The sequence below is a fragment of the Aulonocara stuartgranti genome (assembly GCF_965226115.1).
Source record: "Aulonocara stuartgranti genome assembly, chromosome: 3".
Classification (NCBI taxonomy): Eukaryota; Metazoa; Chordata; class Actinopteri; order Cichliformes; family Cichlidae; genus Aulonocara; species Aulonocara stuartgranti.
The window spans coordinates 56,377,806-56,401,571 of record NC_138941.1 but is presented as its reverse complement, the minus strand read 5'-3'; the positions used below and the strand labels follow the sequence as shown (position 1 = coordinate 56,401,571).

General features: G+C 38.6%; 2 protein-coding genes across 2 annotated transcripts; one reads left to right on the top strand and one right to left on the bottom strand.

Moving 5' to 3' along the window:
- Positions 1–877: 877 nt before the first annotated feature.
- On the bottom strand, positions 878–8,579 carry LOC309701695 (uncharacterized protein). Its single transcript, XM_082525853.1, has 6 exons — positions 8,471–8,579; positions 6,397–6,595; positions 6,155–6,256; positions 3,889–3,972; positions 3,225–3,325; positions 878–3,036 (listed from the first exon to the last, which is right to left on the bottom strand). Exons 3-6 carry the CDS (start codon positions 6,243–6,245, stop codon positions 2,962–2,964), a joined length of 351 nt encoding a protein of 116 aa, XP_082381979.1. The 5' UTR covers positions 6,246–6,256; positions 6,397–6,595; positions 8,471–8,579; the 3' UTR covers positions 878–2,961.
- A 7,427-nt stretch (positions 8,580–16,006) lies between these two features.
- Positions 16,007–23,360, top strand: LOC309697419 (uncharacterized protein). The gene is made up of 4 exons (XM_082519293.1): positions 16,007–16,244; positions 16,482–16,610; positions 22,017–22,112; positions 22,672–23,360. The coding sequence occupies exons 1-4, from the start codon at positions 16,190–16,192 to the stop codon at positions 22,761–22,763; spliced, it is 372 nt and encodes a 123-aa protein (XP_082375419.1). The 5' UTR covers positions 16,007–16,189; the 3' UTR covers positions 22,764–23,360.
- Positions 23,361–23,766: the final 406 nt, after the last annotated feature.

The following is a 23,766-nucleotide window of genomic DNA, read 5'->3' as shown; positions in this document are numbered from 1 at the left end:
TAATCGCCTGAGCCAAGGTGTGAAAATGGGTGTGGGTCCCAATCAGCCAGGGTAAGTGGATCTGCGCTCGACAGTGCAGCCTATGCGGAGTAGTCGAATGCAGATACACTGAGCTCTTGACACAGACAGCATCGTCAGAAGAAAAGTTGATAAAACAAATTAAAAATTTGGTATTATTTGATACATATGCGTACCGAACTGAAAGCACTGTATCAAACGGTAAAACAACGGTAAAATGTATTTTATATGTGTTTATATGTGTTTCAAATTGTGCTGCCTTTACACACAGACATGTTTCATGACTTTGCTTATGCATATTTAGCCCGGATGAGAATTTGGGAGCAAGTGGTCATAATTCCCATGGACTAAAAAGCAATAATCAAAAATGTGTTCACAGTTAAGCCCATGTGATGTAAATTTAGCCTGAATGTAATGTGCATTGTAATATGTCACAACAGTAAATGTAGTAAATTAGAGCAACAAAACTAATATGTCAATAATTAAGTGTGATTTCCTACAAACAATAAAAATGAGAATAAAGAAAAAAAGTTTCCATTATGATATCAGAGTTTGTTAGCTGTGATCCTTGAGCCGCAATAATGAACCAAAGCAAAGTCTCCAGAACACGAGAGCTTCATGTTTAACCAGAGGTGAGAAAAATCTGAAAACTAATATTTATTTCATTGAGCCAGGTCTTTTTAAAAAATGTTTTTGCTGCTTTAAAAGTAATTTCAAACTTTTTGATGCATTTGATGCACAGAGTCAGCTGTAATGTGATGCAACACTTCATGCTTTTGTTTATGACGTTGAAGAACTGACTTTTTTTTGTTCACTGTGTTAAAGAAAGAAAGAAAAAAAAACACACACACACTAAGCATGGAAACCAAACACATATTAATTCGAAGATAAAAAGCAAACATACAGGTATATTAAAAAATGCACAGTCTTAAAATAGTGAATAAAACAAATGCATGACAGGCAGCAACACTGTAACACTGTAGTGCACAACAAGCAATATAAACCAACCTGTAGCTCAGTTTTGGATCATCAGTTGTGACCAGCAGTGATTCTGACCTCTGAAAGTTCATAAATGTGAGTGTAGATAGACAGGATGACATAAGTGCTGGTGCAGGAGTAGTTCCAGCTTTAAACACCGGGCAGAGCTTTCCACAGACATTAATTCAATTCAATTCAATTCAATTTATTTATGTAGCACCAAATCACAACAGCAGTGGCCTCAAGGAGCTTTATATTGTACAGTAAGAGGTCTTTATAAAAAGGCAACAGTACAATAATTAGTTTAAATTTGCCTCACTCTTTTCCTCACTGAAAGTTGAACTAAATTCCACGCTCGCCCCTGCAGGCATCCTTCAAATTCGGGTCCTCTACCAGAGGAGCTTCTTTTCGACATCTTCTTATTAAAACAGCTTCTCGAGCTCTTCTGAGCCCTTGGTATTTCTCGAGCTTCTCATGTTCCTTCTTCCTGATGTTGCTGTCATTCAGAACTGCTACATCAATCACTACGGCCGTCTTTTTCTGTTTGTCTACCACCACTATGTCTGGTTGGTTAGCGACCACTATTTTGTCCGTCTGTATCTGGAAGTCCCACAGGATCTTAGCTCAGTCATTCTCCATCACCCTTGGGGGAGCAATAACATGGCTGACAACTGCTCCATTCCATAGTCGGTTTCCGTAGCCAGTCTTATCACTGATCTCACTGAGGGGATTCAGGCCTATGCAGAACAGCAGTGGGGACAGAGCATCTGCTTGGTAGATTCCGCACTTGATGGTAACTTGTGCTATGGATTTGAAGTTGGCCTCTAGTGTTGTACGCCACATCCCCATTGAGTTCCTGATGAAGGCTCCTGTTAATCTTGTACAGGTCCATTCCAGGATCCATGCGTGGGTCATTGGCCTTCTTGTAGTCCAGGCAGAGCACAGGTTGGTCAGTCTGGTCTTGCTGGTGTTTTGCACTGGTATTCTTGCCAATCCCTTTCTGTGCCCCACTCATGTATTGACCCATATGTCTGTTCATCTTAGCCAATATGATGCCTGACAGGAGCTTCCACGTGGTGCTGAGGCAGGTTATTGGTCGGTAGTTGGATGGTAGTTGGATCCTCAAGGACCCCGGGACCCCCAGGACCCCGGATCAGGACTGTCCGGCCTTCGGTTAACCATTCTATGTGTCTTTCTTTAACTAGGAGCTGGTTCATTTGTGCTGCCAGATGCTCATGGAGTGCAGTCAGGATCTTCAGTCAGTAGGCATGAACCATGTCGGGGACTGGTGCTGTCCAACTCTTCATACTGGAGATCCTTTCTTGGATGTCTGCCATTATGATGGTTACTGGACCCTGTTCAGGGAGGTTGCTGTGGTCTGCAGTCAGATCAACTAGCCACTGAGCACTGCCGTTATGGGTTGTGTCCTTCTACTATATGCTCTTCATGTATTGCTCCGTCTTCAGCCTTGGTGGTGCTGTTCTCATATTGTTCCCCTGCCACTGAGTTGCCAGCTGTTCTATATAAGGCCTATATGTGTGTGTGTGTGTTTGTGTGTGTGTGTGTGTACTTTTGGGGGCTTTTTTAGCAGACGCGTGAAAACAAAAGTACAGAAACCATTTTACTGTGAATGAAAATGATAACAAGACTTTATTAAACAAAACATGAAGCCCCATCCCGTTAATATTGTTTTCTACTTGCCTTTAACTTTAATTCAAATCATTCTGGGTTTTTTAACAGCTCATGATATTTATATTTCAAATGAGTTGAAGGATATCAATATTGGACAGAAGCCCTGAATTCAAATCTTTTTTATGTTGGGTGTTTTCCCCCTCTGTTTGTTCTCGACGCCAACTTACTGAACATCATCAAACTGAAGACTTCAAATCTGGTTTATTGCCATGATGTGTTATAAAGAGTTTCGATTCACAGTCTGAGATCTGCAACTTCCAGCTGTTGTTGTCGTCATGAGTCTGAGCTAGAAGTTTCACCTGCTGAGAGCTTCTTCCTCATTAACTTCCTGGTTTTGCTTGAGGCGGTCTGTTTAAAAATGAAAGACAATTCAAAGATTCACTGAGTTATACTGAATACGACAAGTTTAAGAAACTTTAAGCTGCTTTAAACTGTGACAGAGCAAATGATATTCTGACACAAACCATAAAAATTTGTTTTCATTATTTTATATTTACAACACTTAAAAGAAAATCCTGTTTTCCTGACAGACTTACGTGTTCTTTGCAATTCTGATAAAGCATAAATCCCCATGAGATCAGAGAGATACAGATGAATACAGCCCAGACGATTGCTAGCCGGCCTGAGAAAGAAATTCCTAAGGTACAAAAACAGTACAAACACAATTTAGTGTTAATGATATAAACGAGCACATTTTAAAGACAGGAAATGGAATTAACCATTAAATAACTAGTGTTACTGTGAGAGGTGAGCACCAGACTTTATTTACATGTTTCTGATGCACAGAGAATTTCATTTATCTCCACTTACAGTCTGGTGACCTCCAGGTTACATCGGGCCTTTTGCCCAATGTTAACCAGGAAAGACTCGAGCCCCCGAAACCCAGAACTGGATAAAACTGATATTTGACATTTTGAAGCAGAACCTCAGTATGTTTACCTGAAAGAGCTGCAGGTTTATGGGAGGATTTTACTTTGTTTTCCAGATTTTCAAAGTAGATCTAAGATGAAAACTGTTTGTATTGTTAGCCTGATGTTTCATTTCCTACCTACCATTACCTTTCATTAAGCCAACACTACACAGACTCAGTTTCACTTCTATAGAATGAGCCTAGTCTTGGATTCCTTTTAGTCTCGGACTAAAAGGAATCCAAGACTAGAAAACTGGATGGGAGTGTTTCTGTTCTATATATATTTTTACCTGCTTCTTTGGTATCTTCACTCTGATCCGGCGTCTGAACATTTCCAGGTTGCTGAATTGTTTCTGTCTTCTCAGGCTTTGATTCTAAAATTAAACAAAACAAAACATAACATATGTTTTAATAATATTTTGTATTAACTTAAAAACGGATGTAATGTTATATCAGTGAATTAAGCTGCTCTTGGCTCTGTACATAGTTTTGTTTTACCACGTGGAAACTTACAAAACTGAAACATGAAAACATGAAGACACTAAAAAAAAAAGTGTTGTGATCAGAGGAACAGTTTGTAGCTCTTCAGTGTTGGTTTCATCACGTCCTGATGAAGCTGCTCAGTAACAGTGTCACTGAGGTTGGACACTGTGGATTTCTGTGGTCGACTGAGACTCTGAGGCCTCCTTCAGGGATGTTACCTGGACCAGCAGCTCCATGAAGAATTAGCCTCACGTGTGTGTAATGCTGGGCTTACACTGTGCGATTTTTGGCCCATTTTGAGCCGATTTTTGAGTCGTGCGACCGTCTTGGTGATCGGCCCGATTTTGGCCTTTATCGTGCGTCGTGCATCGTGTAGTATACGTGGGGTAACGAGACGCGATTAACACCTCACGACCAGCTCCCGATCATCAATCGCTTGGTCGTGAGGATTTCCAACCTGTGTGACACGATGGAGGTACAACTAGTAGAACTTTGGAAAGCTCATCCGAGCCTTTTCGATGTGGCATCACAAAATTATCACGACCACAACAACTGTGAAAATAGTTGGATTTACACTGCTGCTCAATCACAGCTGCCTGATCAATGTTTTTCATTAGCAATTTAGCAAAGTTGATGGTGGTGGTGTGTCTGTGTGAGTGAAAGACAGACAGAGAGAGCGAGCGACAGAATTTCTGTTATAACCTTCATTTTGGACTTTATGGAGGCACAGTGTGAGCACTCAGGTCGCATCAGAGCATCGGGTCGTATAGTGTGAGACCCTGCATCGTGACCTACCAACTTCTGACCCCTGTGAGTCAATCGTGCAGTTTGAGCAGGAGCTGAATCGCGCGACTGAAAAAATCGCACAGTGTCTGCCCAGCATAAGCCACAAAGACTCTTGTGTTAAAAAGTCCAACTTAAAGCAGAAATGATCATGTTTACAGTCTTCCACATCAACCAGTGTTGGTCTCCATGGATACTTTTACCATCATATCATCTCTAGGCTGTTACTGTACTCAGTAACAGCTGCTCTCTACCCAGTCTACAGGATATTTACACCTCAAGCTGCATTCGTAAAGGCACTAGCATCATAGCTGACCCGCGTCCCCCCTCCCACCAACTGTTTACTCCCCTTTCATCCAGAAGACGACTCTGCAGTATCAGGAGCCGGTTGTCGACATTGTGAATTAGCTTTTCCCCCCAAACAATCCATCTCCTGAACACCATGCTGCCCTCCTCCACACTGGAGTCTCTTCTCTACACACTTCTTGGACTACACAACACGATACATAAAACTCTCCTCTCATATCCAATACTTGCACTATTCTGTATTGTACTGTTTGACTCTGTGTATTTAAGCTCATCCTGATTCTTTCTATTTCTTATTCTATTTCTATTAAGGTACCATACTGTTGTATTCATTCCTAGTTCCTCTTATTTCTGTATAGTCATATATTTAAATCTTTCATTTTATTTTTACAGTTTGCACCTTCGATGCAGGAGGACAATATTTTATCCCACTGTATACTTGAGTGTATATTGTTGGGTTGACAGTAAAACTCTGCTTAACTTGGTAGCAGAGCTTTCAGTTGCTCTGCTCCTCAGCTCTGGCATTATTTTCCTCCTGATATCAAGAATACTGACTCGCTTCCCTCGTTTGAGTCAGAACTTATAACCCATCTGTTTAAACTGGCTCACTCTTCTTAAACATTGACTCCGATATTTGTCTAATGCTGTTTTTAATCCTTGTTACTGTTTGTGCTTTTCTTTTCCTTTTTTGTTTTTGCCTCATTTCTCATCCTGATTGTAATTTGTAAAAATGTTTAACATATTTTCATTGGTGTGTTTTATGGTTTGTTTGTTTTTTTGAAAATCTAATTTCAGGCAAAAAGAATGAGATTTAAAAATAACCACAGGTTACTACACAGACCTACAATCCTAAAGGTGTCAGGGTCCTGGGTCTGTTACGCAGTGTTTTGTTTTTAATTCATATTCTTTGAGTTTTTCATGATTCAGATTCTGAGCTTAATCATTTGTATAAAGTGTGACTCTGCTAAACATCTGTATACTCACCTCTGCAGAGGACGAGTGTTAGAAGCAGCACAGCAGCAGAGAAGGCCGAGGGTCTGTGTGTAAAGATCACACTGATCTCCTGAAGAGCCATCACTCATTACTCTGAAAATCAACAAGCAAAACAAGCTTCCTGTTACTCTCTGCATCTCACAGGAAGCAGCCCAGCAGTCTAATATAACATCATGTGTTTTATTCTAAATGTCAATGTTTCTGATCCTTTAACAACATTAAAGAAATCTTACCTCAAAGAAATATTTCAGTGACCACTGGAAAAGAGTGCTGCTTCTTGAAAAACTTTCAAGTGCAAACAAAGATAAGAGAAAATCTCTTCAAGGATTTCAGAGCTTCTTTGTGGTGCGTTTCTTCATGCGTTTCTTCGTCCCTCTGAGCAACATCTCCAGACTGCAAATCCTGTACTGTTGATCAGTGAGTTTCTCCACTCTGTAGCAATAACAGAAAAAATAGGTTCAGTCCCAATGGAGTTGTTTCAGTGTTGATCCCATTTATATTTAAGCCGTTTCCCAAAAATGAATTTTTTTCTTTCCTTTTTTTTGCTCTGACACAAAAAGACCCCACGCCCACAGATGCTGTGAAACAGTGTATGTTTGTTTACGGTGTTTCTCTGCACGTTTTGTTTTTACAGGCTTCCAGCTGCCTTTTCCTGCCCAGCACACCACACACAGCTCTTCTGTGGCACACATGCTCTGAATGTTTCAGTGCTGTTGTTCGAATTAATATTGATGGTGCAGCTGCTTAAGCGTCAGTTAACTTGAACATTTAATTGTATTTATTTATTTTTTTCAGCTCCATCCTGTTTTTGCTTTTGTGTGTCTATATATACCAACCAGTTCTTCCAACAAGGTGCACAAGAACATGGGGACAGCAGGGGAGTAATAAACATGAACCAGTGGGTTGATGGCAGTACTTGTAGGGCTGATTGTCACTCACCCTTTAAGCCAACTGTAGCCTGTATGATTATTTCAATTATGAAAAGATTATATTGACCCATCAGGTAAATGCCTGGTTTGCCAGATTAATAGTCCTGTCCTGAACATAAATGAAGGAGTGAGAGTCTGCTGGATGAACTTGATTCTTATCAGTGGAGGGATAAATACATTCCACTTAATGTACTTAATGATAGTGTACTAAACAGTTGTTGCTCTGTGGTTCGAGTGACTGACTAGAGTCAAATTCCTGAAATTGTACTGTCTGACTATCATATTTCCACAACTAATTAAAGCTGATACACCATGCTGTAAGGAATTCAACCAGTGCTTACCAGAGCTCATTAACTGGCAGAGCAGTCTCATACCAGAAAAACAGCTACAGTCACATTAAAAATGAACAACGTTACCGGAATAAGTGTTATAATACTGTAAGTCTGCACATTTATATTTGTGTGAACAGTGAGTCTTTGGGATAGTTCTCTCACCCCTTGAGCTGCTACAACATTTTCCTTTGAAAGCAGAACAAGCTCTCTAGCTTTCATTAACAGTGTAGAAATAAAACCTTACAGCTTAAAAGTCAACCGGGTCAAAAACCAGGATCTTTTCAAAGTCAGGGGAGGAAACTGACCCTGCCCCAAACAGCTGAAAAGCTCACTGATGATTGTCACAGTTCAACACAGGCACGTGACTACTCAGTTTAATCCTGGAATTATGTTTCATAATTTTAGCAAACGTGCTTCATCTTCAGCCATATCAGACAGCTGGGCTCCTGAGTTCGAAAGAAAAAACAAAGATGCTGCTGCAGTCAGCTCTGTGGTTGTCTCTATTTGCTAAATATATTAAAGAAAAGTGCAAAGACTCTGGCAAAGTTGGTGGTGATCCTTTAAATACTCACCAGGAACACTGTTCAGTTCATACACAACTAAACAATAGCATACAAAAGAATTGGTTTACACTTGTTTCTTTCTAAAGAAGCATCAAATACAATGTTCCATTATTAAATTGGTCCTGTATATTTGAGATTTTATTGGCTAATACCAAAACCTAACCAAGGAAGGAAAGAAATGGGCTGGTCTTGGGTAAAAGATCGAAACACCCTGTGAAGTCGTGGCACACAACGATGTGTCCCGCTGGTAAAGTTTCTGGGCTGCCTTTCCTTGTAACAGTCCTCCCTTAAGATTTTCTCCATTTAAAGCTATGCATTATCAGAGATTGTAACATCTAGTCCTATCACTGAATCAGAGTCACCAGGGTTGGAGTTAGATTATGATATTTATTATGAAGTTGACCTGCTTTTTGTTATAAAGTTCTTGTTTGTTCGTTCTCTGACTCAAAAACAAGACAAACAAAAATAAATAAAAAGACTTACCACAGATAAAGACCCCAGACGCCGACACAATTATCCAAACTGCCGCTGTCAAAGTGAAAGGAGTCGCTGGAGCCGAGCAGGAAACAGGATTAATGTGTCGCTGAAAAACCAGTCACTCCAGTCCAATCAGTTTCTAATATTCATTGCTGCGCATTCATTGGTTGCTTCATGAGATAAACACTGAGCACTACAGACACAGGGATGATTCAGCTTTATCACATATTGCATCAGATCAGTACAGATCATGTGTAAACCAAAAACAAACTCAACATGGTTTCAGCAGTTTCTTCTTACCTTCAACAAACAATACATCTAAAATGTATTAAGTATAAAGTAAGTAATGTGTCTAAAGATCAAATTTTTTTTCACTTGATATTCATGATGTAAACATTTATATGAATTTTACTTAAACCAAATGAATGTTGCACAAGTACTATATTATATTATATTGAATTCAAGATGGCAGCATGCTCTTTGTTTGTTACGTGTCCGTCTAATTAGTTGTTTTTAAAAGATTTTTTAATCTATCTCTTAACGTATTTCTTAACTAATTTTTTTAACGTATTTTTTAACCAGACAGTTAATATTGCATGGATTGTTTGGAAAAACGTGTGGTTGGTAGATGCTTTGGAAGTTGATGGATGCATCTTCCTGGAGCTAACAAGCCTAGCCTGGCCCTGTACCGTCCTCCTGGAGTTATTTGGCCTAGACCCGGCTCTATCCCATCTTCCAGGAGCTAACTGGCTAGGGTCTGGCCCTGCACCGTCCTCCAGGAGTCAATTGGCTTAGGCTTAGGCCTGGCCCTGTGCCATCCTTGTGGAGCTAACAGGCTAAGGACCAGCCTTGTACCATCTCCCATGAGCTAACTGGCTTAGGCCTGGCCCTGTACCATCCTTGTGGAGCTAACTGGCCTAGGTCCGGCCTTGTACCATCTCCCATGAGCTAACTGGCTTAGGCCTGGCCCTGCACCGTCCTTCAGGAGCTAATTGGCTTAGGCCCGATCCAGCATCTTCCCACAGGAGCAAATTGGCTAAGATCTGCCCCTGCACTGTCCTCCAGGAGTAAACCGGCTTAGGCCTGGCCCAGCGCTATCCTTTTGGAGTTAACTGGCTTAGGTCTGGTCCGGTGCCATTTTCCTGGAGCTAACTGGTTTGCTTCACCCAGAGGTCTGTACTGTTCACTTCTGTTAAGTACTAAAATTGTGGATGATGGCAGTATTTACTATTCTAATTTGCCTCTTGGCCTTTTTGGACCCTCGGATAAGCAATTGCTTATGGACACATAGCAGGGGAACCTCTGAAAATGATTTTTATCTACAAGAGAATTTTGAAAAAGGAACACGCTCTATAATGTTGCAAAAATCAGAGCAGTTATCAACTCAGTTGGATCATGACATTAGTTTCATGCATGTTTTGCCCAGAGACTTATCTAAACTTCAGTCTATTCTGGCCTTGCATACTTATTTCATTTGCCCATTTAATGGAGGTTTCAGCTCGGGTTCAACATATCAAAGCATTGAACCCAAATCAAAGGCGAAACAGAGGTTGTTGATTGTCTTGCTTCTACTTTTGTCAGGAAATGTGCAACCAAATCCTGGCCCTGAACTGCAATATTCCCAGACTCCTTCTGATTTTAAAATAATGTCTGGTGTCAAATATATTCATCTTAATGTGCGCAGCCTACTACCGAAGATGGACATGGTCAAAATTTGGGTTAAATCTACAGATGCAGATGTTGTTATAATTTCTGAAACTTGGTTAACTAAATCTATTACTAATGAAGACATTAACATATATGGGTACAATGTATATCACACTGATAGGCCAAAAAAAGGAGGCGGTGTAGCTATTTATGTCAAATCAAGATTTAATGCTTCGATTGTTCTGTCCCAATCGATATGCAAACAAATGGAGTTTTTGGCCTTGAATGTAGATATTGCTAATACTTTTTCGATAACCATTGCTGGGTGTTACAGGCCCCCATCTGCTTCAAAAGAGGCATTATCTTCATTAAAGCACCTTTTGGCTAAACTAAATTATACTGAACTACTAATGGCTGGAGACTTGAACTGGGACTGGCTAAATGCAACTTCTGGTGAATTTAAAGAATTCTGCGATTCAATTAATCTTACCCAGCTAGTCTATCTTCCTACCAGGCCAAATCTTAAATGCCCTGAAAAGTCTACATTAATTGATTTGGTTTTAACAAATGTACCTCATAAATTCTCTTAGCTTGGTGTTTTCTGTAATGACCTAAGTGATCACTGTGTTGTTGCTGTTTGCAGAAATGCTAAAATTCCAAAATGTAAGCCACGCATAGTGTGCAAAAGGAATCTTAAACAATTTAATGAACAGGCTTTTCATCATGATTTGTCATTAGTTAATTGGGAAAAAATCGGACTATTACCAGATGTAGAGCTAGCTTGGACATATTTTAAGGAAAGTTTTATGGGAATTGTTAATAAACATGCCCCTTATGGAAAGTTAGAATTAAAGGTCGAGAAAATCCTTGGTTTTCGCAGACACTCGCAGATAGCATACACAAGCGTAATAGAGCATGGGACAAGGCGAGACAAACAGATACTTCCACTGATTGGTCTGTTTTCAAACAGCTTAGAAATAAATGTACTTCTCTTATTAAAAAGGCCAAATCTGAATACTTTTTGTCTGTCACCACTGAGAACCTCAATGATCCACAGAAATTTTGGAAAGTAATCAAGTCTTTTTCCGCCAATAAAATGACTCAAACCTTTCCTAAATCTGTTGTAAAAGATTCAGTCTCAATTAATGATAAAACTGAAATTTTGAATTGTTTTAATGATCACTTTCTATCAGTGGGTTCCCTGTTTGCTTCTGCAGAAACTTTTTTAACAAATACTTGCCCAGAACTCTCTATGTTTTCTGGAGACCGTTTTAACTTTGTACCTTTTAGTGTTTATGAAGTGCATAAAGCTTTAAAGGCTTTGGATCACAGAAAACCTCCTGGTCCAGACTTGATGGAACCTTATTTTTTGAAGTTGGCAGCTGATTTTATTGCAGAACCACTCTCAATTCTATTTAATTTTTCAATTAAAACCAAAGAAATTCCATCGGTTTGGAAATCAGCTTTCGTTTTGCCTTTATTGAAAGGAGGTGATCCATCGGTGTTGACTAATTATAGGCCAATATCAAATTTGTGTGTTCTATCCAAAATTCTGGAATCTCTAGTTTGTGACCAGTTGAAAGAGTTTTTGTACTCTAATGATATTGTCTCCAAATTTCAGTCAGGCTTCAGGAAAAAACACAGTACTAACACTGCCACTATGAAAGTGATAAATGATATTATTGTGGCACTTGATAAGAAATTGTACTGTGCGTCACTCTTTATTGACCTCTCAAAAGCTTTTGACACTGTTGATCATGCAGTCCTAAAAAACAGACTGCTCAGCCTTGGATTGTCAGAACATGCATCAGCGTGGTTCTCAAATTATCTGAAAAATAGAACCCAGTGCATTAAACTTGAAGGTCTTTGTTCTAAATTTGTTGCTGTCCACAAGGGGGTGCCACAGGGCTCAGTTTTGGGTCCCCTTCTGTTCCTTTTATATATCAATGACTTGGGTCAAAATGTCTCAGACACAAATTTGCATTTTTATGCTGACGACACAGTTATTTACTGTTATGGATCATCTCTTGCTCAGGCCATTGAAACTTTACAGAAAGCCTTTGTTGCTTTCCAGCATTCACTTATTCAGCTAAAATTAGTTCTCAATGCTGACAAGACTAAGCTAATGTTGTTTTCCAAGTCAAAGAAGGTCCCGGAGCCTATTGCAGTGGTGTCCACCCTTGAAGGAAATGTCATAGAGATAGTTCATGAATATAAATACCTTGGTGTCTGGATTGATGACTCCTTCACCTTTATACCACATATAGAGAGACTAGTAAAGAAACTGAGACTTAAACTTCGTTTTTTCTTCCGTAATAAACAGTGCTTTTCTTTTGCAGTAAAAAAACGTCTTGTCACTGCAACCTTTTTATCTGTGTTAGATTATGGTGACATTCTGTATATGAACGCTTCTTCTTCATGTCTTCTAATGTTGGACACGATGTATCATGCTTCCTTGAGGTTTATTACCAATTGTAAATACCTGACCCATCACTGTGATTTGTACTTAAGAGTAAAATGGCCTTCTTTGGCCATTAGAAGACAGGGGCATTGGTACACTTTTATTTACAAAGCTATGCTTGGATTGCTGCCTCCTTATATTTGTACTTTGGTCACAAGGACAAATAGTGGTTCTTACTCCTTGCGCTCAAATGATCAGCTGCTGTTGTCTGTTCCCCTTTTCCGCACAGAGCTGGGTAAGAAAGCCTTTGTCCACTCTGCGCCTTTTTCGTGGAACATGTTACAGAAAGACTGGAAACTAACTGAATTGTTGTCTTTAAATGTTTTTAAAACTAAACTCAAAGGCCTACAGGCTGCCTCAATAATGTGTAATTGTTTTGTGTAATTTTAACTTTGTTTGTTCGTATGTATTTGTCTTGAAATGTGCTGCCTCTTGGCCAGGACTCCCTTGAAAAAGAGGTCTTTGATCTCAACGGGACATTCCTGGTTAAATAAAGGTTAAATAAAAAATAAATAAATAAAATATGCAAATAAATAGAAATTAATTAATTAAATAAATAAATTATTAATAATTATTATTAATAATAATAATAACAATAACAATAATAATAATAATAATAATAATAATAATAATAATACATGGAGGTCACCACATGATCACAACAAAAAATTAAGCTGACAACAGAGCCAAGTGTGGATTTATGTTCTGAGAAAAAAAGAAAATGCAGAAATATGAATAATGTGATTATTGTGGTTTACATGGGATTGTAGTTTGTGTTCTGTTTTCTAGAACAACCACAGCCAAACCCACCTACGTAAGTGTTCTGCAAAATCTGCCAATTAAAGGACTGGAAGATCATCACCTGGCCTTGTCATTTGCTTGAGGGCCATACTAGCATTTAACCAGTGCACACCCTATGATCAGCACCATAGAAAACTGAACCGTAGCATCAGAAACTAACATAACATTTGATGAAGAAGGTCTAAACATTAATGAAAGCAGCACAGAGTCAGGAGCAGAGAGGTCCTTGAAGCTGCAGATCAGACTGTAAAGATGAATTGTTGAGGAGGAAGAAGCAGATGTGAAGTTTTCAGTGTGACAGCATGTTGTCAGTCAGAGCTGCTCACAGTATAAATGTGGGACTAGAAGGAAGGACGAGAGCAGCCTGATGTGAACAGAAGGAGCTCTGATGTTTGTCACAAACTGTGCAGCCGGCCTGGAGCTACAGGCTGGTTTACCTGAAACCTTCAGACTGAACACACAGAGCTCCAGCTGTGAGCTGCTCATCAAACTCAACACGGGTTACTAAATACGGAACTTGGTGGTGCAGCAGATACTGGAAAACACAATAAAAACTCCAGCCAGCCAGTAGATGGCAGCGATCTGCTAAACCAGGATCTGAAAAACTGAAGCTGTTAATTCAGCTCTGTGCAGTGGGCAATCATAATGAAGCACTTTATTTCAAGTTGTAGAGTCCTTCTACATATTTTTGGCAACCAAACAGGACCATGTTGAAAAGTTTTGAGTAATAAACTTTAATACATGTTTCAAAGCTTCACAAAGCTTCCTCTGACCATAACGATAGTGCATACGTTTTTTGTTTTTGTTGTTTTCTGTGTGTCACAGTAGTGGGTCTGCAACCCAGTGTTTTGTGTAATTTAATTTCATTCTCTGATTACTGTGTTTTTCTCCATGTTTCCTTTTTTTTTTTTGTTGAAAGTCTCTTATGTTCTTTCCTCATTGTGTTGGGTTTTACTTCTCTGTGGTGTCATTACATTTCCTCACGTGTTCGCACTTCCTCTGACGACTTCCTGTGTGTATTTAATCACCTGTCTTCCTCTGTTCATTGTCAGGTCATCTGTTGTACTTGCTGTGTGTGTGTGTGTGTGTGTGTGTGTGTGTGTGTGTGTGTGTGTGTGTGTGTGTGTGTGTGTGTGTGCTCATCAAAAATGAAAGCACATGATGAGTTTTCAGTTGAGCACAAAAATGGTTCTGAAGCTGAAGATGAACCTGTAGTTCCTGATTAACTGTTCAGGATTTAGATTGAGGTTATTGTTCCCTCTACATCAACTAGAAAGTGTTTTGGGTCAGTTACCCTTTATCTTAATAAGTGTTTTAAGTATTTGCTACATAAATAAAAGTGATGGCATAAGATGTAACTACAACTACAAAATGATTGCGCTAGCTTATGTGGTTGCAGTTCTACAAGGATTTAAAAGTAGTTGCGCAAAACGGAGCGTGCCCGCTCTGACCGGTTTTAAAGGGTTAAAAAATTATCAAATTTATTTCTGACATCTAGTCAGGTCGTCCCTTTCCTTTTAGCTCACAGATTAGCTATTATATTGACAAACGAATTATTGTTGTTGTTGTTTTTTTTTGTTTCCTCACTGCCAGTTGTATTTCAGGATTTTGAATACATCTGGCAGTATTAGCTAGCTACTGTTTTTAGTAAGCTAATGTGCTCTTCAGAAGTTCTAAGCCGCTCAAACTGTGGACTCTAACTAGTGTTAGAGCAATGGCCTCTAACACTAGTTAGGTCTATGACTGGACTCTCATACATCACAGCACCACACACACTCTGTTTATTTGCACACTTCTTATAATTTCTTTCTTAAATTGTTCATTTGGACATCCTATTTTTTATCTTTATAATTTACATCGAACTCTTAGTTTAGTCTTTGATTCTTAGGTTAAATTCTTAATTTATTGTTTACATCTGTTAGACCCTTTCTTATTTAACTGTAATTTTTTTTTTGTAATTTTCTCTAAATTTCTAAATGTAAAATTTGTAATTTTGTAAATCTTGAACATTTCTGTAGTGTAGTTTAATGGTCGGGCATTGCACAGCAATGAGCATTTCACTGCATGTTGTACTGTGTATGATTATGTGTGTGACAAATAAAATTTGAATTTGAGCTTCAACATTTCAAGTCCTGAAGAGTCATCTATGTGCATGGGCAAGACAACCTGTTGCAAGTCCGACTGAGAATCAGGGTGAAGATTAAAGCGCATATTTTCCACAGTGTCTTCTCTTCATTGGCTCCCTGTTAAATCCAGAATTGAATTCAGAACTGCTCATAGAGGGTCATTGGATTGTTGGGGTTTCTTTGTATTATCTCAGAGCCTTTACGGTACAATCTGTCAGTCCGCCCCAGGGCAGCTGTGGCTACAATGTAGCTTGCCATCGCCAGTGTTTGAATGTGTGTGTGAATGGGTGGATGACTGAATGTAGTGTGAAGCGCTTTGGGGTCCTTTGGGACTAGAAAAGCGCTATACAAATACAGGCCAATTTACAATATAAAGGGTTTTGAGGCGACTGTTAAGCTGCATTGATTCATTCATAGACACTCACAATTTTATACTCTTCTTACTGTACTGATATTCATTCGTGTGTGCATATATGATCTAATAAATGCATCTAATTCAAACGGACACACTATAAAATGAGGAAGAAGGTATAAAGCAATGTGAAAGCTAGGCAATTATTGCCAAAAGCAAAAGAGGAAATATACTTGTCAATTTTCAGTAACAGTTCATCACCCTAACAGCAGCTCAAAGAAAACGCTAGTCAATCGAGCATTTAGCCATTTGTCAGCATTCTGATTTCATTCAGCACAATGGAGACTTTAGTGGGACTGTTGCTTTTGCTTCTCACTTATTCAGCCTCAGCAGGTATGTATGCTTACTACCCAACAGTTTTTACAGCTGCAACACTGAACACAGTATTTTTTTTTCTAGTGTAAACATCAATGATTTTGTATATCCAAGGGAATTACACATCTTTAAAATGTGCGCAATATAAAGTAAATGTTTAAATGGATGTAGGGTCCGCAACAAGTAAAAAATATTTAATCAAAATATTTAGAATTGTGGATCAGTACCTTGATATTTCTCTCAATATTTCAACAGCTCCATCTGTCAGTGCTACAGCCGTCAGTGCTACAGCCGTCATTACTTCTGCTGTCAGTGCTTCTGCTGTCAAGGCTCCAGCTGTCAGGGCTCTAACCATCAATACTTCAGCGGTGGATGGAAATACCAGTAAGAGCATTTTATTGAACTCAATTTGTATAATTAAATTTAAAAATGTTTTTAAAAATGAATAGAATGAATGAAAATAACATTTATCCAAGGGCGTAGATTTGGTTTTGGCATTGGTGGGGACGGATGATTCAACCACCGAACTCTGCCCTTTTTCTTTTTTTTCTTGATAATAAAAAAAAGGAGAAATATACTTGTCTACATATGCTTGTGAAATGCACTTCACACACGTACACACACGCTGTTAAGAGATATATTCTAAAACACTTCTTCAGCAGAGAATCAGAGAGGAGAAACAGACAGATTTTCTTGCTAGCAAGGGTAGCCTCCAGAGCTCACACACCAAGAGTGAGGCTCCAAGATTCGCAAATGAGAGACTACCCCGGTCTTTATTTATACTTCAGTGGGTGGTTGTTCCTTACATTGGAGTGTGTGTGTGTGTGTGTGTGTGTGTGTGTGTCAGAGTGTGACCCCATAAACGACTTCCCTTAACCTGCTGGTCTGGAAAATCCAACAGTTCATCTATATGTAAAAAGGCACTTAGACTAAAACTGACACAGCTACGTTAATCCTACCGTAAAACAATAAGACAAGGTACAACCTTTCCCATGCTCCTAGGATGTGGGGGTGAAGTCAGAACACCCTGGGAAGTACACACCGTTGTTACAGACTTCCTAGGATGAGACATTCTTTAAATATGTCACCAACTATATACTTCTAAACACAAATGATTACATGCAGTGTTCTACCATATGCAAACTTATATAATTAAAAGATTATACTGACTACTAAATACAATTTTCCATTGACACACGCACAGTTGTTTGTCGCCAGATGCCACATTTATTTATAGTTTTCACTTGTTATGACCGACCACCGTCTGACAGCTCCGGTCTCAGCTGATTTCCAGCCTCCCCTCCGCTCCTCTCCCTTCTCACTATAAAAGGGAAGGAAACCATCATCAGTCCAAACGCCATCAGCTGTTTTCACCTGCGTCTCCAGCACAGCCCCGTTGAGCTCACTACACCACTCCTCCCCTGCAGCCGCGCCCGGGACCACACCTCTGCCACAATGCTATTCTGCATGCTTTTAAACCATTTAAAATTACAATTCATAGTTTTTTTTATGTGAACTATATAATGTTAAATTACTATTAAACAAATGACTGACTAAGTATTTTAGGCTTTAGTTTACTTCCACATTCCATATAAATCAGGTATCATACAAAAATAAAAATAGCTTCAAATACAGTCATGACAATAAAAGAATATGACTTTAAGGACTTAACAACATTACTTCAGTTATAATACACCAACATCTCTGACACATTAGCACTAAGGGAACACTTAATGACCTGGTGGTTTTTGTCCATAAAACTACTCATCTAAGATGACCACAAAGTAAAAGATCTCTTCAGCAAAATTATGCAACATTTTAGGCACTATTGCCCCGATCAAATTAGTCAGCTGGGATTTTTTTATTCTAAACATGAACTACTGTTACAGCAACAGACATGGACTACTGGTGTCCCACACAACAACTCAATGTCCACTATGTGAAGGAGCCAAACACATGCCTGCTCCTCTCGGTAACTGAGATAAACTGCTGGCATATTGGTTTTACATCTATACTGTCCAGTCTCTCCTGGTGGACACACAGCAGCATTGTTTAATCTCATTTGAGTCATTGTTGGCCTTAGCCATCCTTTTAGTCTTCTGAGATCACTGAAGTATCTTTCATCCTAAGAACATGCGTTTTATCCTCAGATTAAAATTATTATTCTGTGCTTGATGTGCCTCACCTTTGGCCCTGGCTCTTCCCCTCTGACTGCACTAGGACATATTGCTACCTGATAAAATAACACATTGATTTGTGCCATATAAAAAGTGAGACATGTCAATTCAGATTATTTGTCAAATATACACTAATGAATCAATTTACATCAGCAGCCTAACAATTGTTATGATGATAAATACTAGTTCATCTATAGCACCAAATCATCAGTCAGTCACCTGCGTCTTGTAGCGTAGCTTCTGATTGGGCAGACCACCGTTTTACCTCCCTCGTGGTTACTTCTTCCCTCCGTATGTTTTGTTTATACTGGGGAATGAGGAAGATGGCGTTGTGATCAGAATTCCCAATGAGGGCTGCGCCCAGGTCCTTGTTTTGAAGCGAACTCAGCACATCATGTCCGAATTACATGATGTGCTGAGTTCTCATTGTAGCAGCAGACTTTAATAAAGCGAACCTCAGACAAGTCATGCCAAACTTTTACCAGCATGTCTCGTGTCCAACGAGGGGGGATCAAATTTTGGATCACTGCTACACGCCATACAAGCAGGGCTACAAAGCTGTCTCACACCCGGCTTTTGGGAAGTCTGACCACAACGCCATCTTCCTCATACATATATATATATATATATATATATATATATATATATATATATATATATATATATATGTATATATATATATGTATATATATATATGTATATATGTATGTATATGTTCTTCCCCCCCCGTTTTTGCACATGTCGAGGAGTGTGTCAGGCTACATTTCACTGTGTGTTATACTTGTATAACTATGCATGTGACAAATAAAGAACCTTGAACCTTGACCTTGCCTCTTCACCTCTGTCTGAGCTACAACATGGCAGAGCTGCCTCTGTCACCTGACAAATAGGACATACATGTCAATAGGAATAAAATGTGAAGCTGCTTCAGTGTTTCTCTCAATTTGTGCAGATCTTGACTCATCAGTAATGTTTGTGGGGTGAGTGCATTTTTAAAACAATTTGTGCAAACTGCACTACAAGGTGGATATTTGCAAAACCACCTCATAAAATATTGTCTCACAAATTAACCCTATGAATATGTCAGTACCATTAGGATGAAATTATTGTGTCACCAACATTTAACGTTAGACATATAATTTTAACAGCCTCAGTAAACTAATATCCTGGCTTGCTCGAGTCTGCCGTTTTCTCTGATAGTTTCAATCAAAATTAGAAATGCTGCTCTGAGAGACTGAGATAACTAATAGTGCTGCCTCTTGTGCAGTTAGTTTCCAAAACACGTTATTAATGGGTACATACAGTTTTAGACTGATGTGGGCCAAAGCCTAGCATAGCCTGTAACGTTATTATGACGGACACATTTTATGAGTTAATTTGGCTTTAAGTAGGGATGGGTATCAAAACCCGGTTCTTGTTGAGAACCGGTTCCCACTGTTTCAATTCCTTGGAATTGTTTGCCATTTTTGCAAATGTAGATATTTCATTTAAGGGAGGAAACACTACGAATATGCAAAAGCATTTGCTCACAAAACACGCGATAACCTTAAATGAATGTCGTGTTTTTAATTCCGCTCCGGACTCGTGAATCTCAACCCAGCAGCAGCGGTAACGTTTGCACGTCCTCTCCCGTTAATGCGGCAGGTAAATAATCAACTAACAGTGCATATTGTGTTAGCGCGATCTGCCTTATTACAAAACCTGCCATTACTGTGCATTTAGGTGACCATGGTAGAGAGACAGACTGAGTCTGGCTCAGATGCTGGCAGTTGTCGCTGCAGTCTACCGGTAGCGTCTCCTTTCAGGCCAGGATAGACGAATGTCACCGAGCAGTGACTAAGTTTGTGGTAAAAGGCTTGCACCCATTTGCCACAGCAGATGCCCTCAAATTTTCGGTAAGTGAATGTGTTTAATTGTAGGCAGGGACATTACTGGATATTCTTGTGTAATTGCTACAGAATAATTTATGTTATACTTTGTTATTGCTACAGACGAATATTTATTTTATTATTTTACATTTACAATTTTTGTTTCCTGGGGACCCTGTGACACCCCGTTGAAGAGCCAGGCTGTGGATCTCTTTGTAAGGCTGTAAGGCTTTGTAAGGCCATGTTACTCCTAAATGTCTGTCTTGTTCAAAGAGAAGATATAAAACAAAGTTCTAAGCTAATCGACCTTAGTGTTCTCCTTTTTAAAAAATAAGAATCGATAAGAGAATCAATAAAGAATCGAATCGTTAAACAGAATCAAAAATGGAATCGGAATCGTGAAAATCTTATCAATACCCATCCCTAGCTTTAAGTGACTTACAGGTTTCTTTGAAAAATACTTTCTTATATCCAGGTTCTTCCTTTTTGCTGCCGTCCTCCTCTCCTCCTCGCAGCGCAGGCTTTCTGCCGCTAAAGCTAAACAGAGCTCCCTGAAAGCCACAGCCAATCACATTGTCCATATTTGTCACATGAGGTCGGACTCCAGTAGAGAACGTAATTAAACTCTTTCTGCACCGCTGGGTGAATGAGACGCTGACAGATCGTTTTTTTCTTTCTATTGGGTTTGTTTTTCTTTACTCGAAGAGATCAAATTATTGGTGGGGACAATTCAATAATCGCTGAATATTGGTGGGGACATGTCCCTTCCGTCCATGCCAAATCTACGCCCTTGCATTTATCCATGTTTTACCAGTTATCTGGGTCGAAGTCCCAGGGGCAGCAGTGTAAAGCACTCAGCAGGGGTTGTAAATGGGAAATGGTGTGTGTGTTCGCACAAGCACATTTTTTCCAAGTGCTTTCCTCACTATTATGCACATGCATCCATACACCGATGGATGCATCGGAGAGCAATTTGGAGTTAGTATCTTCCTCATGCCCATTTGGTATTCAGCCTAGGGGAAGCCAGGAATCGAACCACCATCCTTCCAATCGGTAGATGACCTGCTCTACGGCCTGAGCTACAGCCACAGAACAGAATGAAGGCTGAGATAACCTTTGGGGAAAACTAATTCCCCACTAACATCTAACCTTATTTAGTTATATTGTTAGACTACAAGTAGTTCAACAACAGATGAGAGTAAGAAAAGGATTTTAGTAATTAAACATTTCTGACATTGTTTCAACAGCTCCAAGAAACATGTCAAAAAGTCTAAATTTACTCTGATTGTGGTATTTTTATTTTTAAATATTAATAGAGCAGTTATGACAACAAATTCTTCTTTTTGTGAAAAAATATTATTTTACTTTCAGTGTGATCCCAGCAGACATTAAACAGATGTAAGTGTTTCAGTTGGTGATCCAAAACCAACAGGAAGTTTAAGTAACTATGTTGGGAAACCACATTATTTATATATTGAGGCTAAATAAAAATAGCAATTGCAAAGTTTATTTATTCAAATAATTATTAAGGAAAATATACTTGGCATAAACTGAATGTATTCCAGTAAAGTAAATATTTAAACAGAAACCAGAATATTTGGTTTCATTTGATCCGATTCCAACAAGTATAATATTTGACATTGTACTTTTGCTACAAAATTACATAGAAAATTTATACGTAATCAGATTAATTGCATTTAAGTAAAAAGTTTATTTTCAAGCCATTTCTTGCATATATTTTTCAGGTTCTCAAGCTAACACACGCCTTGCCATCATTGCTGGCACTGCCATTGCTGCCGTTGTGGTCGTGATAATCTTCTATGTAATTGCCCGGAGATGTGGTAAGTTTATTCTTGCATTAGGGAGTTGTTGCTGTTGTTGCCGTTGTTGTGTGCTAAATGTGTGCATGTTAACTACTTTGTTATAAGTAGAATTAAACAAGCTAAAAAGGAAAAAAAAAAAACATGCAAAAGATATACAGGATTATATGCCATGATATCAAATACACAAAATAATACATATTCATATTTTACCAATATCACTAATATGACAAAAATACATCAAAACAAAATCACTAAGTTATTTTGTGATTATTATAAGGTAACTTCTAAAAAGTATCCAACTGTGCTAACCTGCAACACAGTGAATTTTACCTTTAGAACCTGTACAAACTAAAATACATCGGCTTCTTTGTTGCAAAGTAATATTCACCTTTTGGCTAAATTTGACATTTTTAGCCTTTCAGATAAATCTCTCATTTTAATTGTGCTATGAATGATTATTTTTAAGCTTTCTGTTTATCCAAAATAACAAGCTACTATAAACTGTCCATCCACTTTTGACTGTCTGTCTGTGTGTGTGTGTGTGTGCGTGTGTGTGTGTGTGTGTGTGTGTGTGTAGGTGCAACGAACGAGCAAATCTTTGAATCTTGTGGCAAACCCTTTTTTAAGCTCGCAATGGCATGCTCTGAGCTGCTTCAAAAAACGGAATAAAAGGGTTTGATTTTTTGTCTTTTGGATACTAAAGATTTTTCATTCATACTGTTTTTAATAGCTTTTAGCACACTTGTTATATCTGTCTTTCTTATATCTCTTTTGAAAAAAAAATCTGTATGCTTGAATGTTGTAGTCAATCGATTTTCTGTTTATGCTTAAAAAAATGTTCTGTTTAAAGATATTTATGAAATTGGGTGGTATGTATAACCTGCTTTTCTATAACTAATGAGCACTGTGGTGAAAATGGTCACTTCTGCTTGCATGACATGTTTCATCAAATAGACCAAATCAGATGTTCCTCACATTACATATGATCAATAAGACTGAGATCCCTCGGCTCAGACAAAAGCTTGTATGTGTGTTAGGATTTAGCCTAAACAGCAGGCACAGATACACAGAAATAGGAAGGTTTTTGATTTGATTATGTATAACAATGGGAAGAAGTAATTTGTGTTGTGATTGATAAACACTAATGTTCAAGTAAAGTTCAATAACGGGTGTTAAAAAGATAAAGATAGAATAAGTACTCAGAAATAAAAAAAAAATGCATTGAATGACGGAAGGGGAATAATAAATTTCTGTTTGAGATTATAAGAAATCATGAAATGCAGTTATGCATAAAATGGGGGGTGGGGGGGGGGGGGGGTGGGGGGTGGATGATTGTTAACATCAGATGTTGTTCGTATCATAAAAACCTCTGCAGTTAATGATTATTCGCAGTTTCCCTGGGGGCATTGTCAAAGTGAGCAGAAGACTGGAAGACTCTGGTTGACATAGTCTTTTTTTTTTATACCCACTAGAGATAATTTTTTTAAACTTTTCTTTAAACTCTTACATTTTGAATGTGAATATTATTAACTGATTGAGCTGTTTCATTTGTTGTTTCTAAATTGCTTAATAAAGTATCTTTTTTTGCGATTAAAGTACATTTTGTGGACATTTCATTCTTTTGACGTAAAGATTGAACTTGGGCATGATTATTACCATCTACTTTTTTAAG